The sequence below is a fragment of the Nematolebias whitei genome, chromosome 5 (assembly GCF_014905685.2).
Source record: "Nematolebias whitei isolate Nwh7 chromosome 5, NemWhi1, whole genome shotgun sequence".
In the NCBI taxonomy this organism is placed as follows: domain Eukaryota; kingdom Metazoa; phylum Chordata; class Actinopteri; order Cyprinodontiformes; family Rivulidae; genus Nematolebias; species Nematolebias whitei.
In genome coordinates, this window is record NC_056502.1 from 4,344,286 (window position 1) to 4,357,517 (window position 13,232).

Sequence of the window (13,232 nt, forward strand, 5' to 3'; positions counted from 1 at the left end):
ATTTGAAGTTCTTTATGGAACACTGGGACGCCATGTCATCCGGACCAGAGAGGACAAGGATAGCCCAAGTTGTTATCAACGCTCCGTTCAGAAGCCTGCATCTCTGATGGTATGGGGTTGCATGAGCGCTTGTGGCATGGGCAGCTTGCATGTCTGGAAAGGCACCATTAATGCAGAGAACTATGTTCAGGTTCTAGAACATCATATGCTCCCATCTAGACGTCATCTCTTTCAGGGAAGACCCTGCATTTTTCAACACGATAATGACAGACCACATTCTGCAGCAATCACAACATCATGGCTACGTAGGAGAAGGATCCGGGTACTGAAATGGCCAGCCTGCAGTCCAGATCTTTCACCTATAGAGAACATTTGGTGCATCATAAAGAGGAAGGTGCAACAAAGAAGGCCCAAGACGATTGAACATTTAGAGGCCTGTTTTAGACATGAATGGGAGAGCATTCCTATTTCTAAACTGGAGAAACTGGTCTCCTCTGTCCCCAGACATCTGTTGAGTGTTGTAAGAAGAAGGGGGGATGCCACACAGTGGGAAAAATGGACTTGTCCCAACTTTTTTGGGATTTGTTGACGCCATGAAATTTGGAAACAACAGATTTTTCCCTTAAAATGATACATTCTCTCAGTTTAAACTTTTGATCTGTGATTTGTGTTCTATTCTGAATAAAATATTAGATGTTGGCACCTCCACATCATTGCATTCAGTTTTTATTCACAATTTGTTTAGTGTCCCAACTTTTTTGGAATCCTGTTTGTGTATATATATATATATATATGAATTTGCTGGTCATAAAATTAGAATATCATGAAAAGGTTGAATTAATTCAGTAGTTCCGTTCAATGAGTGAAACTTTTTTCATTCAATCTTTAGACATATAAATCCCAACTTTTGTATATATATTTATATACAGTAGTCCCTCGCTGTCACAGTTCCTTTATCGCAGACTCACTCTATCGCGGTTTTTCAGAATAAGAGTGGACATGACACATAATTGGCCGATTGATGGATGAGCCGCACAATCAGCATGGAATTTTTATTAAAAATAAATTATTTTGAATTATTTAGCACCTTCTGCACATTTGTGCAGCCCATACTGCTGCAGGAAAAACTTCCTGCTGCAGTTGATCAGCTGTTCAGTGTGCAGAGCGGAGAAGTGGGCGTGGCCAAGAACACTTGCAGGTGGTAAAGAGCAGAGGAAGCAGGGAGCTTAAATCATGACATTCTGTGCTCTTTTAGAGCATTTAGAGTTTAGAAACATTTTTTTAGAATTTGCAAGAGTGTAGGAATGGTTTAAACACTTTATACACACACACACACACACACACACACACATATATATATATATGTATATATATATATATATATATATACATATGTATATATGCAATAATTTGGTTTAATTCTGTACACTTAAAACCTTAATCTAATCCCATTTTTTTAATGAGCAAGAATAATTGAATGTAAATTTCAGACAGTTTAAGGGAGAAAAAACAAAGCTCAGGGTTTTATTTATTGCCTTTAATGTTCTTGACAGCTGTGGCCGTGGATATTGTGTCATAATCCTGCAGGAGTTTCAACTCAACATGCAGTGAGGACTGAAGCGTGTTCAGATTAATAAATTGGGATAATTTGGGCGGTGCAGTTGCAGGAAGCGGGACACCAGTCGGACACCAGCCGATTGCTGCAGCCGGTGATGACCTTCAGGGTGGGGCAGTTGATGAACTTGTTGATGTAAGGACAGGGGTTGGCTGCGCGGGAGAGCAAAGAAGAAATTAACTCCTTTATTAGACACCGTGCGATTCGTTCTTGTTTTTAATCTGATATTTACTGCAGAGTTTGTTCACGCAGTCGTTGGGACAAGAAGCGCACGAGGCTCCAACTTTGTATGGCGGCCATGTTTTAAAGTTTCCACTGTCAGAAAACAAGATTAGTCAGTTTCTGAGAATAATATATAATAAAAAATATAAGTTAGGATATGAATAAAATGTACAACAAATAGTTGTTAGTTTTTCTTCGTCACGTACGCTCGATAATACTGGCAGCCGTAGAAGTAGACGTTGTTGGGGCATTGTGTGAATCCACAGCCGACTCTGTACGAGCTGCTCCACACCACCTGCAACAAAAACAACGGAGGTTAGGAAACTTATTTAACATGAACCCTAAAGACATTTCTGTACAATGAGACTATTTAAAGCTGCACATTTAATTCAAAATATTAATTCTGCTCATGGGCAGCACGGTGGCGCAGTTGGTAGAGCTGCTGCCTCTCAGCGAGCAGGTCCCTGGTTCAAATCTTGGCCGGGGGCCTTTCTGGGTGGAGTTTGCATGTTCTCTCCGTGCTGCGTGGGTTTTCTCCGGGTACTCCAGTTTCCTCCCACAGACCAAAAACATGCATGTTAGGCTGAATGGTGACTCTAAATTGTCCCTAGGTGAGTGAGAGACTGAATGGTTGTTTGTCTCTGTGTGTCCCAATGATGGACTGGAGACCTGTCCAGGGTGTCCTCCGCCTCCTGCACAGTGATTGCTGGACATGGGCAATAGTGACCCCCACGGTCCAAAAAGGAAGAAGCGGGTAAAGATGATGGATGGAGGGATGTTTTGCAAACTGTTAGAGCTCAGAATGTGTTTTAAGGATCAGTCTCAGCTGATTCTACACCAAATGTTTAGTCAACAGCAACATTAACTGAATTATACTGTAGATGTTTGTTGTTTCAAGTTCAGCATGTGTCACGGTTTCACAGGTGAATTGGAGCCAGGAAAGCAGACTGGTATGAAGAATTCAAATAAAAACATAAACTTTATGAAATGAAAAGCTGACGTTACAGCAAAAACTGTTCAACTCTCCCAAGAGTCACTAAAGAGACATGGAGCAGAAACAAGAGAGACTCAAAGAAGACTGTAAGAGACACAGTAAGACACAAAGAAGACTGTAAGAGACACAGTAAGAGACAAAGAAGGCATGAACTGAACAAGACACAAAAAAGACACAAAGAAGGCAGTAGGAGACACAAAAGAGACTAAGGAGACATGAATGAGTCACATAAGAGACAAGGGAGAGTGGGACAGGTGAGAAAGGGACAGGCTGGAGCTAAAGGAGCAGAACAAACTGGAAGTGCTAGAAGACACACAGGAACCTGAAAAAAAAACTGAAACACAGAAACAAATAAGAAATAAAATAATTCTAAAATCGGACAAATATTAAAAATCAACCAAAAAGCTGTGGCAGCCATCTTGAATTGGCTTTGCTCCAAACGTCAATCAGTGGCTGCAGTAGTTGATGACACGTTTTGCTAACAGACAGGAGTGAGTCTGATTAGTTAGCAGCAAGTTTTAGATTATTTGTTTTTTTTTTTAAAAAAGCGTTTTTAAGGTGAATTAGCGGTGTTCGCCTTCTTGTCTTCTTGTCTTCTTGTCTTCTTGTCTTCTTGACTTCTTGACTTCAATTGTTAACCAACCACAGCAAACATAAAACCAACAAACAGCTGAGTGTGTGTACCTGTGTGTAGTGGCCGATGGGTTGTCCGTTGGTGGATCTGTTGGGATAAAGATAGTTCGACTTCTCGTCGTTCCAGGCTCTGATCACGCTCGTCCACGAGGATGGAGACGATGAAAAGTACAGATTCTCTCCTAATTCATATCCTGCTTTAACGGAGGGAAACACATGACAGCGCTGACGCACAAACACACATCCCTGTTGTCCACCTCCCACTGTTTGTGATATTTAGATAAAACAGGGTTCATTAAAAAACCTTTTGGGGATATTCTCTCTTAACGATCACATATTTTACACGATGTAATCTGCCATTAAACGTCATTAGGCCCGACGATGAGATAACGCTCGTCGTAACGGCGAACATCTATCATCGGAGCAGTCGGCTCCAAGGAACCCTTAAACTGACAGAGGGGACGTCTCAGGTCGTGGAAGACAAAAGACAAATATGCTGCAGAGAAAGAGAAGGGACGAAGGAGGGTACCGTCGAGCTGGCGGGAGTTGGGGGGTCCGTGTCTCAGGTCACACTCATCAACCCAGGCCTGAACGCTGGCGGCCAGCTCCTCGCTGTACGTCTGAGGAAAAGGACGAGTTTAGTCTTAAATGGACATTTTAAAAGCAGGATTTCATCAGACTCTTCAGATAAATACATGAAACAACACATCTGACATATTCGTGCCTACATTAGCTTTTGAAGACACTTTGCTTCTCATCCAAGAAGCTTTCTGAATGAAAACTGAAAATGCAGAGTTTGAAGCCTCTAATCCAGAGATGTTCAACCTAATCCTGCTTGTTTTAGTTGTTTCTCTCCTCCAACACACCTGACATGAAGGTTACATGAACTCCAGCATGTCCTCGAGTTCTGCAGAAGACCGTTAACTAACCATTCATTCCAATCAGGAGTGTTTAAAAATAATCTAAAATATGTGGAAAAGTGCCCTCCCAGAACGAGGACTGGACACTGAAGACTTTTGTTGTTTAGCTAGCTGACCTGGTCCACCTGTGAGATGTTTATGTCTCAAGTACGAAGGTTTGATTTGATGTGAAACTGTCTGGGGATCAGATTTAAAGTTGTATTTTATGTTCTGGAAAGTTTAGTATTTAATGGTTTTCTCGTTTGACAAAGATGGCTTCCTTGACAGAACTGGAAGAGCCAGAGCGGAAGATGTTGAGGTTCTCCTTAGGAGAGACAAGGATGGAGAAGATCAGGAATGAGATCATCAGAGGTACAGCACAGGTTGAACAACTGGGAGACAAAGTTAGAGAGGACACACTGAGATGGTTTGGACATGTCCAGAGGAGGGACAGTGGATATATTGGTCGAAGGATGTTAGAAATGTAGCTGCAGGAAAAAGACAAAGAGGAGATACATGGATGCAGTTAGAGAGGACGTGGAGGTAGCTGGAGTGAGGACAGATAGAGGAGGAGGATGACTCGCTGTGGAGTGTGTCATGCTATCTTAGCGCTAAGTTAGTGCCGGCAGTTGTCAAGCGGGGTGGGGACATTAGGATGCTCGAGGTGAGCAGAGCGTGCTCTATTCACACAAGGAGAGCTGTTGGTCAGGCTACTTCTTGTTGCTCTCTAAAATAGTTGTTGAATCAAGTTACTTATGTAGGTAAATATAGATGATTAACCCCTTTAAATACACCAGAATACAGGAAATGGTATCTACTTTTTTTTTAATTCTCTGGGGGAGGACCCCCAGACCCCCCCACCAGTGTGCCTGCCCCCCACCCCTTACAAATTCTTTTGACGCCAGTGCTGGTAAGACATTTTCATTAGAGTTTAAACAGTCTGTGTTCAGAAAAAACTTTTTCACTGCACAGAACATCGTTGTGTTGATGTTGCGAAATGACTCCAGCTCCTACTCTAGAAGTTATTTAGAACGATAGGAGTCCTAAAACCAGCTCTGTGGAACTTCTTCCTTTAAGATTGTGATATTGAGTATTCTAAATTTATTACAAATTAATTGACTGAAATGTGTCTGTTCAATGTGGTGAGTCTTTTTGAGGGTTTGTTTTTTGTTGCTGCTGCGTGGCAGTACATATTTTATGTTGTTTAAGTTCAAATACATTGAACCCTCGTTTAAGTCATTGTTACTTGAAGCTGAATTGTTTGTTGTTAAAAGTAGTTGTTTGCACTTTTCAGAGAGCGTTTTTAATAATTGTTGGCAATATGTCATGATTTTATTCTATCAACGCCACAAAAAAAAGTTTCAGGCTCAGGATTTTTTTTTTTTCCCACTTTGAGCCCCGGGAGAGTGAGAGCCCTGAAGACAGAAAGGCCAAAAGAAGAAGAAGAAGAAGAAGAGTGCAGATTAAAGAGCGAGCGTTTGAAACAACAGAACAGCATGTAAATTAAGTTTACAACAAACTTTGTTATTTTTAAGAGATGTTAGGAAGATTTTTAATGTAGCACAACAAATATTAACAGATTTGAGCTATTTATTGTGTTTGAGATGAAAAATAAAGACCATCATCAGCATGTCAGCAGCAGGAGGATCCACGGCTCTTCTGAAGGCGTTGTGCACGTCCACGATCTTGGCCTGGACGGTGGCGTTTGTGGGGCAAATATCTGCGCGCACACACAAACGCACACTTTTAAAGCCGGCGAGTACACACCGGATTAAAGACACGTTTACTCTGCTGCTCGGACACACGACGCACAAACACATCCTGCTCTAATTGCTCTGGCTCCACATAACCAAGAAGAACTGAAGCAAAGCCTGCGGTGGTTCTGGGAGGTCCTGCTCAGGACGACAGTAAAAATAAGAGTGTTTGGCTGCAGGGCTGAACCGGCTGCTTACCTTGCTGCGGTGCAGTGGAGCGCACGTGTTAAAACAAGAGGAAACCAGGGTCAGTTCATCATCCAACAACAGATCATCCAACGTGCAGACCAAGAAGAGATTCACAGAAAGTTAAAAAGTTAGGAAATAATCAATCAATGTTCCTGAAAACATTTGAATTCCTGAAAAGAGCGTCGTGTTTGTTTTTCTTTCATTCCAGGTAAGGTGATGAAAGTCAACACGAACGAAATCCAAGATTAATTCTCATGATAACATGATGCTATCAGGGCAAAGACAGAGAACCCTCAGTGTATGTGTTGGACATGACTCTCAGCTACTACCTCAGATCTCTGTAAACCAAGTTGGAACCATTTTTATGTTGGTTGAGGCTCATCAGCTGTGCCGGCGTAAACTCCAAATGTGCATTTAATTTGTTTCTGAGAGTTTCACTACATTCTGTCCAACGGTTCATGAGATATTTTGCTAACAGACAGAGGGTGTTGATTTTAAGAGCCATTACCGCGAGCAATTTTAGCTCAATATCTTTAAAATTGTCTGAGCTGGTGTGATGTAGTTGCGGCGGCCATCTTGAATCGGCCCAGACTTAATCAGTTGTAGATTTCCTTTTGAGTTTTGTTAAATCTAACCTCCATCCATCCATCCATTTTCTTTACCCGCTTATTCCATTTTGGGTCACGGGGGTCGCTGGTGCTCATGTCCAGCAATCACTGTGCGAGGGGCGGGGGACACCCTGGACGGGTCGCAAGTCCATCACAGGGCTTAAATCTAACCTGTGATTAACAAATTACTAACAGTTCAGACAAATAAACACTCAGAGATGTGCAAAAAAAAAATCAATCTGTCACCTTCACCTGTTCCCATTCTTAATCGCCCCAGGTGTTCATCATCGTGTCTCGTTAGAGACCCTTTAAAGACCTTGTTGTTTTGTCTGTCCCCCGTCCGTGGATTGTGCTTCCCGGTGCCATCGTGCTGTTTTCTCTGTGTCTCCCTGATCCCAGTTTATGTGTAAGTTTTGCTGCCACATAAATAGATTACTTTATTTTACCTTTGAGTTTCCCCAAGTCTGTCTGCACCTGGGTTCAACTCTCACCCCAGAGCGCGATCGGGTCTAAATGACATTTTGACCCGAGGGCAGCAGGAGGGTTAAATGCTGTTTTGATTTCTTCATGACATGTTTGTCCTGATTCTTCAAACGGATACCGCTGACAGCTGTCTGCTGCAGGTAAGACACTGACTGACTACTTTTTAAATAAATTATCCCTTTATTATTTTAAATAAATAAAAAAAGATTTGATAGATTACTCACAGATTTAAAATCCCTAATCATGCTTAAATTAAAAAGAGGGAAATTTGTGTTTTTATTGAGACAAGATTCAAATAAACATCTCACACATTTTTCAAACTTAAAATTATCCTTCAACCAAAGTTCTCCATCGTCTGTGGCTGATTCTTAGTCGGGTCACAGAGATAACGGGTCCAGGAGAGAAACCTCCACCAGCTCCTCCTGGAGGACCCCAAGGTGTTTCCAGACCAGAGAGAGAATCTCTCCAGAGGCTTCTGGGTCTGATCTGGAGTCTCTTCCCAGTGGGACATGGCCAGAAAACTTCCAAATGGAGGCGACAGGAGGTGTCTTAATCAGACACCCGGACCACCTCAGCTGACTCCTTTCAATGAGGAGGAGCAGTGGCTCTACTCCGAGCTCCCCCCGGATGACGGAGCTCCTCATCCCTCAACCAGAGATTCTTCTTATTAATCTCTAAAATCTTGTTTTTTTCCATGTTATTTATTTTTTTACTTCAGTAAATTTACTTTCAGAGCCGCATCCAATAATAATAATAATAATAGTAATATTAATGATAATAATAATAATAATAATAGTTGCACTCACAGGCACACAGGCAGTTTGGACATCCTGCAGGATGAAGATGCAAATCAGGAAGGCAAACATTTTCCCAACAATGAAGAAGACTCCTCTGTGTGATGAAGCACAAATGAACAACGTATGTAACGTTCTGCACAGATTTCAATGCAAATTTATTTAAAAATATGAATACAACGAGGACCAATGAGAAGCTAATTAGTTTGTTCATTATTAATCAATTTTATGAAGAACTAGAATGATTAAAATGGAGGAAGACACAAAAAAAAAATACATACATTTTAAAGTTAAAGCGAAAAGTTGGCCTTCTTGACTGCAGGATATTCTCTTGAGGTGAACCTGCTTCTGTCATCCAAACACTTACTGAGGCGACGTCCCGGCTCTCAGGTCTTCAGGATGAAGAGTTTCCCACTCGTCCTTTTATAGCTCCTACAGGTGTGTGAAAAGTGTCCCGTTCCCCTCGGGGGGATAATGATGAAGGCTGGATTTACACGCTTGACATGGGGCAAAAGCAGATCCATCACGTTGTTCTGAGGAGGCTTTGTTTCTGCAGAGTGACAGGGAGTAAATAAAGAAGCTGCTGAGCTGCTGGGTGTAGTGACTGTCTGCTCTATTAACGCGTGTTTACCCAGCGCAGACGGGAAAGTAGAAGGTAAATAAAGCATAAAGGAGCTCCGACAGAAAACTCTCCTGACCTGAGTGTCATGTATGTAGATGGATACAGATCCTGGAGGCTGAGGACACACCTTTCTGTACATCAAGCGGAACGTATGTGTGGGAGAAGAAACCGGTCAGTGTTGGATCCATCTGAACTCATTTTTATTAGAACAGCAAATACAGGCGCTGGTCATAAAATTAGAACGTCATGAAAATGTTTATTTAGTTCAGTAATTCCATACAAAAAGTGAAACTTGTATATTTATTCATTCATTACACACAGACCGATATATTTCAAATGTTTATTTATTTTAATGTTGATGATTATAACTGACCACTAATGAAAACCCCAAATTCAGTATCTCAGAAAATTTGAACATTACTTAAGACCAATAAAAAATAATTTTTAGAAATGTTGGCCAACTGAAAAGTATGAGCATGTACAGCATCAATACTTAGTTGTTGCTCCTTTTGTCTGGATTACTGCAGCAATGCGTCATGGCATGGAGTCGATCACTGCTCAGGTGTTATGAGAGCCCAGGTTGCTCTGATAGTGGCCTCCAGCTCTTCTGAATTGTTGGCTCTGCTGTATCGCATCTTCCTCTTCACAATACTCCATAGATTTTCTATGGGGTCTAAGGTCAGGCGAGTTTGCTGGCCAATCAAGAACATGGATACCATGGTCCTTAAACCAGGTACTGGTAGCTCTGGCACTGCTTGCAGGTTCCAAGTCCTGTTGGAAAATGAAATCTGCATTTCCATAAAGTTGGTCAGCAGCATGAAAAGCTCTAAAACTTCCTGGTAGACAGCTGCATTGACCTTGGTCACCATCACTGACTGTGAAAACTTGACACTGGACCTCGTGCAACGTGGATTCTGTGCCTCTCCTCTTTTCCTCCAGACTCTGGGACCTTGATTTCCAAAGGGAATGCAAAATTTACTTCCACCAGAGAACATAACTTTGGACCACTCAGCAGCAGTCCCAAGAGAGACGCTTCTCACACTGTTTCTTGTTCAAGATTGGCTTGACACAAGGAATGTGACAGCTGAAACCCATGTCTTGCATACGTCTGTGCGTGGTGGTTCTTGAAGCACGGACTCCAGATGCAGTCCACTCTTTGTGAATCTCCCCCACATTTTGGAATGGGTTTTGTTCCACAATCCTCTCCAGGGTGTGGTTATATCTATTGCTTGTACATTTTTTTCTACCACATCTTTTCCTTCCCTTCGCCTCTCTATTAATGTGCTTGAACACAGAGCTCTACGAACAGCCAGCCTCTTTAGAAATGACCTTTTGTGTCTAGCCCTCCTTGTGCAAGGAGTCAATGGTCGTCTTTTGGACAACTGTCAAGTCAGCAGTCTTCCCCATGATTGTGTAGCCTACAGAACTAGACTGAGACCATTTAAAGGCCTTTGCAGGAGTTTTGAGTCAATTAGCTGATTAGACTGTGGCATCAGGTGTCTTCAATATTGAACTTTTTCACAATATTTAAATTTTCTGAGATACTGAATTTGGGGGTTTTCATTAGTTGTCAGTTATAATCATCAACATTAAATGAAATAAACATTTGAAATATATCAGTCTGTGTGTAATGAATGCATATAATATACAAGTTTCACTTTTTGAATGGAATTACTGAAATTAATCAACTTTTTCATGATATTCTAATTTTATGACCAGCACCTGTATATGAGGTGAGCTAAATTCATGCTTTCCCAAAGTTTCACTTAATGATCCGATATGAGCGTTTTGATCCTCTTTTCACCCCAAAACAAAATATAAAAATATCTGGATAACAATAATGAGCTGCAGTCCTGCAGAAATGCAAACTTCAGTCAGTTTACCCTCCGCTGTCAGAGGTAATTAATGTTAACTGCACTGATCCACGCCGTGGGTGCAGTTCTTTATGTACACATGGCGTTGTGCGTCCATATGCTGCATTTTATACAAAACCTCTTTTCATGAAGTCGGACAGAAAGTGCACGTTTTAAACGGTCGCATGTAGAAAGAGCATCAAACTCAAGGGTTTTAGCGGTGTTGGAAATGTTTGCGTTTGCTGCGACCACATTGTTTAAAAAATGCTAACGTACACATTTAACAACCTTCGGCTTCGTTTTCCTTAAAGGTCAAATGAAAATTGTTTTGAAGCTATAAATTGAAAGAAAGTCATGAATAGAGTTTGTTTTCAGACTGTCCCATTAAAATATCCATCCATCCATCATCTTTACCCACTTCTTCCTTTTTGGGATGCGGGGGTCACTGGTGTCCACATCCAGCAGTCACTGTGCGAGAGGCGGGGGACACCCTGGACAGGTCTCCAGTCCATCACAGGGACACATGGAGACAAACGAGACAAACAACCATTCACTCTCTCTTTCACACCTAGGGACAATTTAGCCTAACATGCATGTTTTGGGTCTGTGGGAGGAACCTGGAGTACCTGGAGAAAACCCACGCAGCACAGAGAGAACATGCAAACTCCACCCTGAAAGGTCCTGGGCCAGGATTTGAATCAAGGACCTTCTCGCTGAGAGGCGGCAGCTCTACCAACTGAGCCACCTCCCATTAAAATATTTCACAGTAGTTTTGAATTATGACTAAAAATGTGAAAAATACTTGAGTATCTTCAGCATTTTCCGATCACTCTGAGGTGTGATGTCATCGGTGCCAAACGTGGACCTGAATGTTTGGATCTAGTCTGAAGACCTACTTCAGTGGAGCTGCTGGCTCATCTCTGCCATCCAGAGACGTTGGACCAGCAAGCAGCAGGCCACGATCACGGAGAGAAGAGAGAAGCCACCGAGGCTGGGAGGAGATGTTCACCAGGACTTACAGTTAGCCGCTGTTCTTTAATGCATCTGGCTGCAGGTAAGATGCTCACTACTCATCTAGTGCAGGTACAGTGGAAGCTAAAATATACATTTAATGGGATGTTCCTTGTGGAAATAGACAAAAAAGCATTAAATTATACAAGAGCAGCTCCTCAGACTGCACCAACATCTGACAGGGTCTTCCCCAGATTCCTGAAATCCAGTTTTTGGTTCAGGTTCTGGTCTGGTGACCTCGTTGTGTTCCAGCTTTTCTTTCATTCTCTACAAAGTCTTCAACTTCCACTGCCACTGATAAACGACGCGGCGGGAACGGTCTCTCTTCTCCTGCGTCTTCTTTTTTCTCAAACTTTATTTATAAAGTGTACGGTACAACAAACAGAGGTGGCCTTCAGCGTTCTTTTACAGGTGGTCGTGACGTCGATGACATCATCAATCAGGGACGGTAACTCTTACCACGCACCCACCCCATTCTGGGATTTTTACATAAAGATGTCTGAAATAAGTCATTACATTTTTAAAGCAGAGAAACTGGCTTTTTTTTAATGAAAGTGTTTAACTTAAAGAAGAACATTGAAAGCCATTTTTACATTTTATTTGAAGAATGCACGTCGCCCGCGGTTTTAAACGGAAGTTATTTGATGATGAGAAACGTCAAAATCACCGTGAAGCCGTTTGGGTCGAATCTTCACGATAAGCTCAAATCAGCCGTTAAAAAGCACTTCCTGTGTAGTTCTGGCGTCGACTGGACTCGGAGGCAGACGATCCATGGCGACACCTGATACGAGAGCAGCCAAAGGACTTAAAGGTAATTCTTGCGCTGGCTGAGGCAGCCATCTTGAAATGCATCGACTTGTAGATAAACAGCCGTTTTGATCCAGTTGGACCAAAAGAATTTACTGGGATGGAACCTTCTCCTCCAGCCCAACACCTAACCTGGACTCTAAACCTAAAACGTCATTTCTGGCCGTAAACCTAATCACTGACCTTTGACCCTAAACTTAACCTGACCCATGGCCCTGAACCTAACATGACCCCTAATGCTAACCCTGATACTTGACCTTAAACATAACCTTATTTTTGGACCCTCAATCTAATCTCTGACCCCGGCTGACCCCGATTCCTGTTATGCCGCTCACTTTCGGTTGTGGTGGATATAAATTTGCAATTGCAAACTCTGCCTTGTAAGTTAACGCAGAAGCATGATCGTTTCCCCAAAAGACAACAACATGTTCAAACACTGGGGGATGATGTCACGTCTTCACAGAGAAGCTGAGGTCCAAATACAAAACGCACCTTCATGAAATCTTGAATGTTCGCTGACGTCCACGTATTTGAACAATCTCGTCGTTTTTCTGTGACGTGCTTTGATCTGCTCGTCCTCTCCACCAACCAGCTGTTAGTCTGAGCCGCTCGTGTTCGGCTTCCAGAACCAACACCCCGCTGCTGCTTCGACCCAGATGTCACGTTTCACTCCTCTCACTCCATTCCTGCGCGTTCAGTTTACTCAGAAAGGTCAAAACTCTCACAAACTCACGCACCATTGAGCGCG

The 13,232-nt window shown here is 42.3% G+C and overlaps 1 protein-coding gene across 1 annotated transcript; it reads right to left on the minus strand.

The window, feature by feature from the left end:
- Positions 1 to 1,523: 1,523 nt before the first annotated feature.
- LOC119409804 (cysteine-rich venom protein) lies at positions 1,524 to 8,595 on the minus strand. Its single transcript, XM_037676707.1, has 9 exons — positions 8,473 to 8,595; positions 8,204 to 8,288; positions 6,316 to 6,319; positions 5,983 to 6,083; positions 3,994 to 4,084; positions 3,516 to 3,658; positions 2,044 to 2,132; positions 1,848 to 1,930; positions 1,524 to 1,767 (listed from the first exon to the last, which is right to left on the minus strand). Exons 1-9 carry the CDS (start codon positions 8,544 to 8,546, stop codon positions 1,631 to 1,633), a joined length of 807 nt encoding a protein of 268 aa, XP_037532635.1. The 5' UTR covers positions 8,547 to 8,595; the 3' UTR covers positions 1,524 to 1,630.
- Between the last annotated feature and the right edge of the window lie 4,637 nt (positions 8,596 to 13,232).